Source organism: Mustela nigripes, chromosome 13 (genome assembly GCF_022355385.1).
Source record: "Mustela nigripes isolate SB6536 chromosome 13, MUSNIG.SB6536, whole genome shotgun sequence".
Lineage (NCBI taxonomy): Eukaryota > Metazoa > Chordata > Mammalia > Carnivora > Mustelidae > Mustela > Mustela nigripes.
In genome coordinates, this window is record NC_081569.1 from 79,691,149 (window position 1) to 79,706,978 (window position 15,830).

Genomic DNA, 15,830 nt, shown 5'->3' on the forward strand with positions numbered 1-15,830 from the left:
TGGATTTCATACTTGAGAATTTTAATAAAATGTGTTATAGAAAAATCTTGATTTGAAGGATATCCCTAGCCTTCTGATAATCATAATACAGGAATACCATTCCATCCCACAAAGCATCCTTTGATTCAGAGTGAGAGATTAAGCCACAAATGTAAACCCAACGTGGCACGTCATTGTTTGGTGTTATTTTTTGTTGTTAAAAATTCAGACAATAAACATTGCTTCAGAATTGAGTTATGTTGTGCTTCACATTTTTATATCATAGATGTTATGTATTGTGGGGAGATCATATAAACAGGACTGGATCTAGCTTCTGTGATATAGAGAAAATAGTAACTTTTGACCTACTCATAATACTTACACTCATATATATTTTCAACTTGTTAGTGTGTTTTAATTCCTAAAACAAGTTATCTTATTTACTATCTTTAATTTTATTATTTTGGTATTAAGTCAATCAAGAAAGCAAAGCAGGGAATTCTCTTCAAATTATAATTTGCCTAAAAACGATAGGCATACCTCAGAGATACTGTGCGTTAATTTCCAGACCACTGCAATAAAGTGAATATCACAGTAAAGCAACTCAAAATTAATTTTTTGGGTTTCCCATGCATGCAGGTTATTTATGTTTGCACAATACTGTAGTCAGTTAAGGTGTAGCAGCATATTGTCAAAAAATGTACATACTTAATTTAAAAATAACTTATTGCTAAAATACGTTAACCATCCTCTGAGTTTTCATCGAGTCATAATCTTTTTGATGGTGGAGAGTCTTGTCTTAATGTTGATGGTTGTTGACTGATCAGGGTGGTGGTTCCTGAAGGTTGTGGTGACTGTGGCAGTTTCTTACCGTAAGATTACAGTAAGGTTTGTTGCATTGATGGACTCTTCCTTCACAGTTTTTTTTGTAGCAGTGCATATGGCTTGATAGCATTTTACCTGGAGTAGAAAATTGGGGCCAGTCCTGCAAACCCTAGCCACTGCTTTATCAACAGAATTTATGGAATATTCTGAGTCATTTGTTGTCATTTCAGCAGTCTTTACAGCATCTTCATCAGGAGTAGATTCAGTCTCAAGAAACTACTTTCCTTGCTCTACTTTCTTTGCTCATCTCAAGCAACAACTCCTTACTCATTAAAGTTGTATCATGAGATTACAGCAACTCAGTCACATCTTGAGGCTTCACTTCCAATTCTAGCTCTCTATTTCTACCACATCTGCAGTCCTCCACTGAAGTCCCGAATCCCTCTAAGTCATCTGGCATGTTGGAATCACCTTATTTCATATTTTCGTTCATGTTGATATTTTGACCTCATCCCATGAATCATGAATGTTCTTAGTGGCATCTAGAATGGTAAAACCTTGAACAGTTTCAGTTTAGTTTGCTCATATCCATCAGAGGAATCACTATACGTGGCAGCTATATTATAATTTTTTTTTTTAATTTAAGGTTTTATTTATTTGACAGACAGACAATGAGAGAGGGAACACAAGCAGGGGAAGCGGGAAAGGGAGAAGCAGGCTTCCTGTCCAGCAGGGAGCCTGATGTGGGGCTTGACTGCAGGACCCTGGGATCATGACTGGAGCTGAAAACAGATGCTTAACAACTGAGTCACCCAGGCACCCTCAAAACATGTTTCTTAAATAAGAAAACTTGAAAACCAGAATCACTCCTCGATCCATGGGCTACAGATGGGTAGTTCGTTAGCAGGCTTGAAAAAAAAAAACATTAATCTCACTGTGCATCTCCATCACACTTCTTAGGTGGCCAGGTATATTGTCAGTGAGCAGTACTATTTGGGAAGGAATCTTTTTTTCTGTTTTTCTGAGCAGTGAGTTCCAACACTGGGCTTAAATACTCAGTAAATCATGTAAACAGATGTGCTGTCATCCAGGTTTTTGTTCCATTTCTAGAACAGAGAGTAGATTTAAGCCACATTAGCCCTTAATAAGAGAGTCAGACTGTCCTTGAAGTTTTGAAGCCAAGCCTTGAATTCTGCTAGATGTGAGAGTCTTAGATGGCATCTTCTTCCAGTAGAAGTCCTATTTTATCTGTATTGAAAAACTCTTGTTTAGTGTAACCCCCTTCATTCATTACCTTAGCTAAATCTGGATAACTTGCTACAGTTTCAACTTCAACACTTGCTGCTTCACCTTGCACTTAACCTTATAGAGATGACTTCCTTCCTTGAACCTTAAGAACCAACTTCTGATAGCTTCATCTTTTTCTTCTGCAGCTTCCTCACCTCTCTTAGCCTTCATAGAATTGAAGGGAATTAAGGCCTTGCTCTGGATTAGACTTTGGCTGAAGGGAATTTTATGGCTGGTTTGATCTTCTATCCAGACTACACAACATTTTCCATATCAGTAATAAGTCTGTTTTGATTTCTTATTGTGTGTTCACTGGAATAGCATTTTTAATTTCCTTTTAGAACTTTTCCTTTGCATTCACAACTTTGCTAACTGACATAAGAGGCATAACTTTCAGCCTGTCTCAGCTTTCAGGATGCCTTCTTCCTCACCAAATTATTTCTGTCTTTTGATTAAAAGTGAGAGACATGTGCTCTTTTTCATGGTGCCCAGAGGTGGTAGCCTCCTTTAGGATGAAGCTGAATATCTCTTTCCCAGCTACTGGCTATGAGAAACTCACTGAAGTGAGTGATAAACATAAACTTCACCTCTTTTATGAGTAATGGATGGCCACAGTGCTCTGGGTGAAGGAGGTTTATGTGGTCTGCATCAGTTGTGGCAGGACGCACAAGGCTTCCCAGTAAAGGGCCATGACTTAGGGCCATGTCTGCCTGCTGCTGAATAGGGAACATTCCTGAAGACTGGAGAAAGACCAAGGAGGACTGAAGAAAGAAAGCACAAATCTGTCTGAGGTTGCTTGGTGGATGCAAATCTCAGTGTTCTCAACTTGGTCATTGTGAGAAAAGTGGGGGAAGGGATGTTCCTAGTGATGTTCCTGGACTCACTAATACTACTGGCACTCATTGCTTGGGGCCCAAATGAGCTAGCAGAACCTGCAAACTTTTTAGTCCCTGTAAAGGTGATGTCCACCTATGTTGTAAGAAATGCCCTAAACAAAGAAGGTAAGAAACCAGAAACCAAAGCATCCAAGATTCAACATCTTGTTCTCCACATGTCCTCTAACACAAACATATATTGCTCTGCAGAAACAGCAAACTAAGAAAAGTAAGGAAGAAGCTGCAGAATATGCTAAAGTTTTGGCCAAGAGAATGAAGGAGGCCAAGGAAAAACCAGGACCAGATTGCCAAGAGGCAGAGGCTGTCCTCTCTAAGAGCTTCTACCTCTAAGTCTGAGTCCAGTGAAAAAAGAGATTGTCTAAGAATAACAAATGAATAAGATCAGACATCAAAAATTAAAGTGAGAGACATGTGATTCTTCCTTTCACCTGAACACTTAGAGGCCATTATAGGGCTATTAATGACCCAATTTTAATATTGTGTGTCAGGGAACAGGAAGGCCCAAGGAGAGGAAGAGAGATAAGGGAATAGACAGTTGATAGAACATTCAGAACATACCCAGCATTTGTCAGTTAAGTTTGCTTTCTTACATGGGTGAGGATTGTGGCACCCCTAATCAATTAGAGTAGTAACATCAAAGACTACTGATCACAGATCACCATAGCCAATATAGTAATAATGAAAAAGTTTGACATATTGTGAGAGTAACCAAAATGTGACACAGGGCCATGAAGTGAGCAACTGCTGATGGAAAAATGGTGCCAATAGACTTCTTTCATGCAAGGTTTCCACAAACCTTCAGTTTGTTTTTAAAAAAAAATCATTATATGCAAAGTGCATTATACTGAAGCATGATAAAACAAGGTATGCCTAAACAGCTAAGACTAAGCAATTAAAATGTTTAATTCGAAGACAGCTTTTTAGATTTTATGAATCATTACTGACTAGTCAGAGTATTTTTTTTTTAATATTTTATTTATTTATTTGACAGATAGAGACCAGAAGTGGGCAGAGAGGCAGGCAGGGAGGGGGTGGGGGCGGGAAGCAGGCTCCTGCGAGCAGAGAGCCCGATGCGGGGCTCGATCCCAGGACCCTGAGATCATGACCTGAGCTGAAAGCAGAGGCTTTAACCCACTGAGCCACCCAGGCGCCCCCAGAGTATTTTTTTTTTTAAGATTTTATTTATTTATTTGACAGAGAGAGAGAGAGACAGTGAGAGAAGGAATACAAGCAAGGGGAGTGGGAGAGAAAGAAGCAGGCTTCCCGCTAAGCAGGGAGCCCAATGCAGGCCTTGATCCCAGGACCCTGGGATCATGACCTGAGCTGAAGGCAGACACTGAATGACTGAGCCATGTAGGAGCCCTAGTCAGAGTATTTTATCACTTTTATTGTTAGATAAAATTACAGCAGTGATACCTATAGAAGCAAAAATGTTAAGGTCACTTCTGTTTACTGAGAATAAAAGTGGTAGGTAAGTGAGCATCAGCAGGTCGTGTATAATCAGGCAAATATTTTATCTGTAACAAATTAGAAAGATAATTTATACTTAGTGTGATCTTTTTCTTTTGCCCCTAGTCTCTTATCACGAGTCATGAATACAGGATCACAGTTTGTTATGGAAGGAGTGAAGAACCTGGTATTGAAACAGCAAGTGAGTACACTTACTAGAAAACATTCTGGTAACTTTTTTAAAAATATTTTATTTATTTATTTGAGAGGGAGAGAACGAGCAGTGGGAAAGGGGAGAGAGAGAGGGAGAAGCAAACGTCCTGCTAAGCAGGAAACCAGATACAGCCTCTATCCCAGGACCTGGAGATCAGGACCTGTGCCAAAAGCAGATGCATAACTGACTGAGCCACCCAGGTGCCCCCCATTCTGGTAACATAGATGTTGACAGATTGATTGTTCAGCTAGAACAACTTTCTAGATCTATTCAAGTTATAAATATTTGGAATAAAGTAAAATCAAAGGATCTTTGGTTCTGGCATAGTCTTTTTACATATATAGATTAGAGGGTTTTTTAAATTTGTTCGTTTGGACTTTATTGACACTTTGCTTTTCCTTTAACTGGTTTGTGAAAGTACATTAACTGAGAAATGAGCATATCCTATTTGGAATAATGAACTGCTATCTAATGCTTATGATTTAGGGTTTATCATATATTAAGAGAATAAGGGAATGAATTAATAGTCTAAAAGTGTGTAAATTAGAATAAAATATTTTAAGTAGAATTTATGTTTTGAGGTAATGAAACTGTAGCTTGATTTTACACTTCATTTTGTAATAATAGTTTTAGTTTTATACAGAAGACACTTTTTAATGATCTTTTGATTTTTTCTTATTCCAGTATATAAATATTCTGCTTCAGAGTCACGGTTAATTTGGTTTCTTTTCAAACAGGATTTGTTTTTTACTTCTTATTATGGAAGTTTTCAAATATGCATTGTATAGCAATCTTTCCTGAACCCTTCACCAGGCTTCAGTATTCAACATCCTGTCATTCTTGTTTTGTATTCCCTAATATATATATTTTTATTTTACTGAGATAGTTTAAGGAAAATCTAAGACATAATATTGTATATGTAAATATTTCAATTTATAATGAGAAGGATTTTAAATACATATTTTAAAAAGAGTTAACTAGCAGTTATTCAGATGTGAATATTAAGTATTTACTTGTTTTCAGAAAAAAATAGATCTTTTCTTTCTCTGAACTTCCTCCATACTTTTTATCTTTATTACAGTATTTACATGTAGTATTTTGTATTGACATTATTTTTACTCCCTCCCCCCACAGTTTTATTGAGATAAAATTGATGTGTGTTTTACTACTTCTTGACCTTGAAGGAAAGCAGTTCTTTCCCCATCTTTGAATTTTTTTTTTAAAAAATTTTTTTTTAAGATTTGTATTCATTTATTTGACAGACAGAGATCACAAGTAGGCAGAGAGGTAGGCAGAGAGAGAGGGAGAGGGAAGCAGGCTCCCCACCGAGCTGAAAGCCCGATGCGGGACTCAATCCCAGGACCCTGAGATCATGACCTGAGCCGAAGGCAGCGGCTCAACCCACTAAGCCACCCAGGCGTCCCTCATCCCTGAATTTTCAATAGCACTTTGCATACAGTAGGTATTCAGTTTTTTATTTCAGCAACATTTTATTATAAAAGCCATGTAGTATTAGTGAAGAACAGTGAAAACATTCTAATTTGTTTTATTTAATTAAAAGGATGATGGCTTTCCAAACTTTACTTAGGATACATTCCAGATAGTTTGCATTATTTCCTAATTACTTGGGAATATTTTTGAACTTTGCTATCCCTCTTAGGAATTCAGGTCAGTCCCTCCCAGTCTAGCTCTCTCTGGGTAAGGAGCTACTAGTAAGTACTTACTCCACTCTTTTGCTGGTTTATAGTACTTCCCTGAATCAGGTTCTTTACTCTCTTTGTAGAAGGTCAAAAGGCACAAAATAGGAAGTTGGGCACATTAGAGACCAACATATTGTATTTTAAAGTTTAACCTAACACCTTTAAAGAGAAAATTACTCATGACTCTTGTTAAAGAACAGTAAGACATTCGAGACATTGCTATACCTGCAAAAGGTATTGGGACCATCTCAGTAGGGTTTTGCAGCTTGGGAGGAAGATTGGGTTCAACTCCAAATCCATCAAGGAGAAGTGGGAATTAATAGCCAAGGAACAGTTTAGGGATCAGTGAATATAAAATTACAAGGAAACATCAGGGATGAAAGAGGATTCTGGCTAAACCAATCTAACAGGATTTTTGCTAAAGGCAAGCCAAATGTTCAGACATCACCTGGGAGATGGTAGAGGATGAGGAACCTGATCAGATATTAGGGTGACCAGGTATTGAAGATGAGAGATTCTCACTAAACCAACTTAACAGAATTCTTTTTAAATTGGACTATGCAAAGATGGACACAGTTCAGAAATCAGGGCCCCATTGAAAGAGATCTCAGGGGACCCTGAGTAGAGTTTGGTCAAGGAGATAATCTCTCTCACACCACTCAATTTATCATTAACTATGGACAAGATGATTTTGTTATGTGATACAGAAGGGGAACCACCAACCCCTAAGACACTGTCAGCCTTTCCCTAGATAGAGTGACTGTTGTATAACCACATGCAGTTAAATTAATGTGTCAGGAGATTTACATATTTTTCTTAACGGGTCATGCATATAAGGAAATCACAATAGTATAGAATTAGCATATAACTTAACCTTTGAAATGATCAATTTTTTAACTTATTACCATATGAGTCACATGTTGCATGTCCACTAATGTTTGCAAGAAGTGTCTGAACTGATCAACTTAAGTATTTTTTATTGTGTTAACACAGAAGTTGGTTTGTTTAAAGTTCATTTAGTATAAAAACAAACTGGCATCTGTAACTTCAAATTCCTTTGCTTTTCTTAACAAAGTACTTCGAAATAGTAAAATTTGGCATGATTGGTAGTTATCACCATCTGTAGGATATTCTGCTGCCACAACTAGAAGAGCCATGTCGCTTTTTTTAAAGTGTGTGTTAATAAGACATACACTTCAGGCTCAAATTAGAGAAATATTTATTGATTTTGGGGGTGGGGGTCAGAGCGTAGTTCATTTTATACCATGAAGTAAAAAGAAATGCCATATTAAAAAACAAAAGTTTAATATGATCTTTTGTTTCAAAAAAGAAAAAAATAAGTATACTGAAGGTTATATGCCTAATTTTTAAGTGTTAGTTTTTTTCTGGGTGAGTATTCATCTCTGATTACTTCCATATGATAAATTCCTCTAGCTGAATTAAGGAATCAAAGGGTTGAGCATTTCTCATTGTTCTTAATAAATATTACCAAATTCCCCTCCAGAAAGGATACACTTACTGACTGGCAGTGACTTGTAGCTCTGGTTTCTCTACATCCTTCCCAACCTTGTGTGTGTATATGTGTGCAGGCTTTGTCAGTTTAATAATTTTTTAAAGCTTTTATTTATTTGAGAGAGAAACAGAGAGAGCATGAGTTGGGGGAAGGGCAGAGGGAGAGGCAAGGAGCAGGGAGCCCGATGCAGGACTCTATCCCAGAACCCCTGGCGTTACAACCTGAGTGGAAAGCAGATGCTTAACCTACTGAGCCCCCAGGTGCCACTAGTAATACTCTTTTGACTCTTTTTTAACCTACTGATTGCCAGTGCTTGCAATTTATTTGTTTATTCATTTTTAAAAGGGATTATTTTAACAAATAAGCAAAAATTAAATAAGACTTCTAAATTATGCAACTTCTTGCTATATTATTCATCACATTCTTGTACGATTACACAAATAAATTCCAAATCTGTGGTATTATTCAGGTGGTTTTATGTGGTAACTGATACTTGTGATGCATAAAACTTCCTTTGCCCAATAAACAAAGTATACAAAGCTCTTAGAAGCATCATAGAAAACTAGACAATAGATCTTTTTATTTCATTTATAGCTTTTATTCACATAAAAATTATTTATTCATATAAAAATGCAAAATGAAAGGACTATATATTTTATCATTTGTATATGTAATATATATATACTATATCATTATACACACACACACACACAATATATTTTATCATTTCCTCATTTGTAAGATACTGTTGTAGATATTGGATTCACTCATAGATCCCTGATTTATAATTTCAAAATTTTGGAAGTAGATGATCTATCTTATTCCCCCTCCCTTTTCCTGTCCTTACTTCACTGACAGCTTTCTGTCCCTTACATCATTGATAACTGCTCATTCCCATTGTTTTTCTGGTGTCCCCACATTTCATCTTATTCTTTACTTAACTAATACAGTCTTCAAGGTAAGCATTTTCTTCAGGGAAGTCCACATTACTAGTATTCATTGTCTAGGGCTTTGATTATCAGAAGCAGCTACTGTTGTCCCAGCCTCAGTGCTGACTTCAGCATCAGAGTATCATCCCAAGGCCAGGGCTGCAAGGGGAGAGTTAGAAATAGTCACATAGACCAGATGGCAATATAGGGCAACAAGTAGCTAATTCTAGGAGAACTAAAGGGAAAAAAATTTTTTTAACTGTTTTGGGTATAAAGCCATATTGCTTTTCTTAGATTTTTTCATTTCTCTGCATTTCATTTCAGTTTTGCTTTTAAGCAATGACACTGATAAAACTAACATTGTTTTTGTTTTAACTTCTCCAGTGACTAAAATCATACAACGTGACTATGGTCATAAAACTTATAAGGGTTTTTTAGAAATAGATTTTTTTTTCTCCAAGTAAAATTTCCAGTTCTTGTATCTGAAATTTGAAGATTTTATAAATACTGATCTTTAATTTAGGATATTCATGTGTATGAGAGTTGTCTTTCAAATCTGTGTCTATAATAAGGCTTTTTTTTTTTTTTTTTTCATTTAACAGACAGATCCCAAGTAGGCAGAGAGGCGGTAGAGAGGGGGGCGAAGCAGGCTCCCCACTGAGCAGAGAGCCCAATACGGGGCTCGATCCCAGGACCCTGAGATCATGACCTGAGCTGAAGGCAGAGGCTTTAACACACTGAGCCACCCACGCACCCCTATAATAAGACTTTTGACTACTGAAGATTTATTTGCTGACCTATATGATAATATTTTACATTCTTTTCTAAAACAGTTTCTAAAAACATTGAAAACTATGCTTGGAAATTTTTCTTAAACAGTTAATGGAGTGGTTTTTATTTGAATAAATTTCATTTATACCTCAATTATTGAGCTACAGAAATTTTTTGTTTCCAAAGATGAGTAAGGTAACATTTGTTGAACAAAGAAAATTTTATAGTTTTGTTCTGTTAGTGTTTAGCTGCCACAGTTTAGTTTTTTTTCAAAAGTTGATTAGTCTTGTATATAAATTACTAATATAAAATTGATTTGGGGGGACACCTGAATGGCTCAGTCAGTTGTGTCCAACCCTCAATTTTAGCTTAGGTCATGATCTCAGGATTGTGAGATGGAGCCCTGCATCAGGCTGGGCATGGAGCCTTCTTAAGATTCTCTCTCTCACGGGGCACCTGGGTGGCTCAGTGGGTTAAGCCGCTGCCTTCGGCTCAGGTCATGATCTCAGGGTCCTGGGATCGAGTCCCACATTGGGCTCTCTGCTCAGCAGGGAGCCTGTTTCCTCCTCTCCTCTCTCTGCCTGCCTCTCTGCCTACTTGTGATTTCTCTCTGTCAAATAAATAAATAAATAATCTTTAAGGAAAAAAAAAAAAAGATTCTCTCTCTCTTTTGCCCTTCCCTGCCCCATCCCCATCTCTCTCAAGAAAAAAAAAAAAAAAAAGAAACAAAAAACTTTTAAATGATTAACTGGGTGGCTTAGTGGGTTAAGTGTCTGACTCTTCATTTGGCTTAGGTCATGATCTCAGGGTTGTGAGGTCGAGTGCCACGTCAAGCTCAGGCTCCATGCTGGGCATCAAGCTCAGGCTCCATGCTGGGCGTGGAGCCTGCTTAGGATTTTCTCTTCTCTTTCCCTCTTCCTCTGCCACTCCCTGCCCACCCCCCACCCCCATTCTTGCTAACTCTCTCTCAAAAATATTAATTTAATGATTAACTCAGTTCACGTCTTCATTTAAGTAAAGAACAAAAGCTAGGTAGTGCATTAGTTGGTGACAAGGATCTCAGAAGTTGTTTTCTGAAGTACTCTTATGCCTTTAACAACATTATGGACCTTTATCATTCTCTACCCTTGAAGTTTTCCTTAAATCTCTGGTTATGCGAATATCCTATGGTGCAGCAGTGGTAGCTGATTCTTTGGTTATAAAGACCAGACAGAAACATAAAGAACTGTCCCTGGGCTCATGAAGTTTGGGATTATTCTGCTAGAAAGAAGTTTTTCTTGCATTATTTAATGACATGTTCACTAGCAGGCTTGTTTTTAGGAATTGCAGATACCTATTTTGTATTGCTATAAAATACAAAGCAAAATTTAGTTGTACCTTTTAGAAAAATCTCATTATTATAGGATTTATCGTAACACGTTGATATATTCAAATTTCTAATTATTGTCACAAATATAAAAATAATATGACTCCTACAGCTTTATCATTATATAACATCTTTTCTGAATTTTTCTCCATGGCACGGATCTAGTAGTGCAATTCAGGGAGCTCAATGGAGAGCTGTAGTAAATGGAGAAATTGGTATAAAATTGATTTTAGTAAAATCTTATAATTTTAATGTATTCTTTCTCCAGATGTCTTTAAAAATTATTCCCTCCTTTTATTTTGCAAAGTACTTCATCGTTTGTTAATGTTACTTGGAACAAATATATAACTGTAGTTATTTCTTTGGGATAAAACATTTTTATAGATGTAAATCTGCCCCCTGTCATTCTTCAGAGAAAGTCATGGTTTAGACTTATTCCTAGATGTACAAACTCAGTTTTATTTGAAACCAAACTTACAGGGTAAAATTTTGAGCTGTGCTATTTTGTTCAATTCCAAATAATAGATTTCAGGAAGTACATTCAGTTAGATTGAACCTTGGGTGCTTTTGTTTATATTAAAAAGTTTCTGGCCAACACAGATTTCAGGAAATAATGAAATAGCTTTAATTTTACTTGGCTAAGATTATATTAAAAGGTTTTATTTGCTAACTTAGAGAAATTAAAAAAAAAATTCATATTTTCTATCTGGCCAAAGCAGTATTTTCTCTAGTGGTAGTCCATTTTAGTAAAAATAATATGTTTTATAACCTAAAGAGAGCAAAACTCTTGTAAAATACTAATGTTTTATCTACATTTGTTTAAATAATCAGATTTAATGTTGTCTTTGTTGTAGGAAGTCTCTGAGGTACAAAATATTCTTTATAGAACATCCTGCACAGTTTACAAAGGAAATATCAGTTCAGAGTAGGCAGAATACCATCCCAGTAGGAATGCATTTTGAATAAGCTTAATAGTTAGTAAAGTTTCTGTACTTCATGTCTTATGTTCAAAATAAGGCAAAAGTAGATTGAAATGTTGCAATACTGTTTCTTATCCCAAGGCATATAAGCATGTCAAGAGGCAGTCTTCTGCCAACACCAGTGTTACACATTTCACATTCAGAGTGGAATTTCTTCTGTAAGAAGACAGTGCAGTATGTCATTGGAAATTTGGAATTTATCCCAGGCAAAACAAAAATGGTCAATAAAATTTATGTATCCATTTCCCCATTTTTCAAAGAGCACAAGTATCCTTTTGGCTCAGAAGAATATACATCAGAAATGAAAGACTCTTGAGGTTTTTTAATCTCATACATTTTCAGACTCTAAGTTACTCTGTTTCTAAAGAAGCTCTTACTACCTGCACAAAGGAAATAGGGGAAAAAATGGGATTCTTATTTGATCAAAAGTTTGCAATTGGTCATATTAAAAAGCAAACATTCCAACAGAGTAAAAATCCCAAACATGTATTTGTATTAAAACCTGGTTACACTTTCACATCAAAAGGACCTTTTGATTTAGAATTATATTTTTTTTCTGGAAACTTGAGTAGTGCCAGGGGTATTTACATCTATGTCACCATTCACAGAATACTTAATTTTAGAATGTGTTTAATGGAAAAGTAAGCATACTTAACTGGAATGATTCACCTGTTTTTTTTTTTTTAATAGAGAAAACCTTCGGTTTTTCTTCTGATATTTAACAAAATACTTATCTCTTCCACAGAATCTACCTGTTACTCGTATTTTAGACAATCTCATGGAGATGAAGTCAAATCCTGTGAGTAGCATCTAACGGTGTACTTATAAGTTCATGAACATATCAAACTCGGTACATGAAAAGCAGTAAAATCTGAGCTCATTGTGGGCTTAATCACAGCAGACTACATAAAGGAAAGAGTCCATGTTCTCAAAGAGCCTTGTTAGCCATTATCACAGATAATGAGAATTGGTTTTCTCAGCTGCTCTAACTGTTCTGGCCAGCTCTCATTGAAATTAATTGCAGATTGTATTCTCTATATAGTAAAACATCCTAAGGAGCAAGCTTCAGTAAATGACAAAGAACTAGTGGCCATCAGCTGGTGTAGTATAAGGAATACCAGACCAACTTAACTTTATGAAAATTAGGAGAGGAGTACACAGTGTATGTGTTCAGATGGCACAGAAGTCTTGGCCTGAAAAGTAAATTGAGAGGGAGAAATTATTGGATGAATAGAGAAATGGGTAAATATTGTTAGCATCTACTGGCTTTCCAAGCTATCCATTCACAATTCAAGAAAGGAATGTGAAGGTCGTCACAGTCCGTTTCATACAACAGGTCATCCTGTTATTACGGCGACTAGCAAGTGGTTATCACGAGTCTAGAGTCAAGAAAGGCAGCATCAGAACCCTAGTTTGGGTGGATCTGGGTCTCTGGGGATTTTGGCAGCAAGGCTTAAGATCCCATGCTAAGAAAGATGGAACAGAATCTTGAGATAAATATGTCACTTTTTGTAATTGTTGAAACATGATAATAACATTAAATTAACAAATAAACATATTTAAAAATCTGCCCATGTGAAAACAAAGAGTGTAGTAAAACATCCCCAAGGGGGACAATTACGATTATGAAAGGAATAAGAGGATGTTCTAGAATGATAAGCTAAAAAGGATTGGATTCTTCAGTCTAGAAATTTATACACAGAAAATGGTATACAGTGTAGTGTAACAATAGATTTCCTTGAAACATCGTGGAATGTACAAAGACATAGTTCTTGAAAAGCCTGAAAGCTTAAGAGAAGTATACATTTATAACTAATTATCTTAGAGAATACTGCTTCATAATAAACTTTGAATTTGTGGGAGATACTGTCCCAAACACTAATAAGATTAAAAATATAAATAAATGCAGAATTTTAGATGCCAAATACACACGGGGTTAAGGAAATTTAGGATATTTTGTTATTGTCCCTAATTTTGAAGTTGACATAATGAATAATGATAGTAATAAAGATGAAAGCTCATTTTTATTACATACTTTTTATGTGTCAAGAACCATTCAAAACATTTTTCACATTTAGTTTTTATTAGAACCTTCTACAAAAAATATTGGGTATTTTTTTTGTTGTTATTTTGGGGTTTTTTGTTGTTGTTTTTTAATTTATTTATTTGATGGAGAGAAATCACAAGTAGGCAAAGAGGGAGGTAGAGAGAGAGGAGGAAGCAGGCTCCCTGCCAGGCAGAAAGCCGGATGCAGGACTCGATCCCAGGACCCTGAGATCATGACCTGAGCCAAAGGCCAAGGCTTAACCCACTGAGCCACCCAGGTACCCCCCAAAAATACTGTTTTATTGTTATTTTCATTATATGGGTGAGGAAACTTTGCACAATAAAGTTAATTAAGTTGCCCAAGGACACAAAGTTAATAAATGGCAGAGCTGGGCAGGCCACATTTTTTAGCACTGTGCTATATTGATGAGGCCAAGAAACATGCTTTTCATGGAATCACAGAGCTTTAGAGTTTAAAGAAACATTAGAAGTTATTTAAACAGTGGGGGAGAGGAAACCAAGAGATATTAAATGACTTCTCCCAAGTCACACTATTTTTAATAGCAGAATTAGAACCAAAAACCTACTATTCCTATATTTCTGCTTACTGCTCATTCCAGCATACACATGTGTTCCACAATACTTGTCATAGGCACATGGATGGCTAAATTATGGTTCTTATTCTAATGTTTCTCCAGATTATGTAAGTTCCTTTATTAGTTAACTGGTAACTCTAACTGTATAACTGAAAACACATTACTACAGACAGATATTTTTTAACTAGAAAGAGTAAATTTTTTCTGCTTTAAAAGCATTTCTTTATCCATCTGCTAGATGAGGCAGTTACCTTCACTTTCTCTTATCCTTTTCCTGTTCCCAGATAGACAACTTGATTTGGAGGCATTAAAGAGAGATTAGCAAAATACTTAAGAGTTTAGCAAAGCGGACTAAGTTAGATCTGGCTAGTAATCTTCAGTGCATCTTATCTCAAAGGCCTGAAAATGCTATAACCTAATTCTAGATGCATTTTTACCACTTAGTAGGTGTTCCCTTTTGATTTGTCTCTACTGGATAAGTTAAAAGGGAATTACAGAAATATCAGATGGGTTTCGCCTTGTAACTCTGGTTGGTAATGGTTTCCTGGAGCAATGTGCTGAAGGGTTCTGATGCTACTCTTGAGTGCACTGAGAGTTTTGTGATTGGTTAGGAACTGTCCACCACTGAGTTACAGCACTAGGTGGTGGCAACCAATGCATGGTTTGTCATCAGTCAGGTTTGCATCGAGCCATCTGTGCTCCAGCAAGCCACTGTCTGCTTCGGCTGACTGTGTTGCAGGAGAGGGAGGCAGAGATTAGGGAGCGGTTACACTGCTAGCAGTAAAACAGTACTTTGCAGATCCTTTACTATTTAGACGCTAGTCTCCAGTTGAGAGATTACATAACTCCTTATGCACAACGTCAGAAATCTACAAAGTTCTGAAAACTGAAGGATTATGTATACCTGCACTCCCATAACTGGGCATGTCACACTGTATCGTTCATGCATGATACCATCTAAAAACTTTTTAAATTCAAGTTGCCAGAATACATCTAACTCCAAATGTTTCAAATAATAGAGATTATGAACCTGTATTAGGTTATTCTGTGTATTCAGTAAAATCATGGACATATAATAAAATTCTAAAACAGAAACAAAAAAATAATTATATTGGTTTATAAAATGGGTATATTTTCAAGACAGTATAGCAATATTAGTGTAGTATAGTATTGTGGTTAAGAGCTTGGGCATTGAAACTAGGCTACTTGGGTTCAAATCCTGTACTTCCCATACTTACTAGTTATGACCTTAGGAAATTTAGATAACTTCTCTGTACCT

The 15,830-nt window shown here is 36.3% G+C and overlaps 1 protein-coding gene across 2 annotated transcripts in view; it reads left to right on the forward strand.

Moving 5' to 3' along the window:
- The window catches only part of SCFD1 (sec1 family domain containing 1), a 108,206-nt gene that overhangs the window by 77,337 nt on the left and 15,039 nt on the right, over positions 1-15,830 (forward strand). For both annotated transcript variants that reach the window (XM_059371238.1, XM_059371239.1), the window contains exons 19-20: positions 4,563-4,638; positions 12,655-12,708. In XM_059371238.1, the coding sequence (XP_059227221.1) occupies positions 4,563-4,638; positions 12,655-12,708 (130 nt within the window). The remainder of the gene's footprint in view (positions 1-4,562; positions 4,639-12,654; positions 12,709-15,830) is intronic.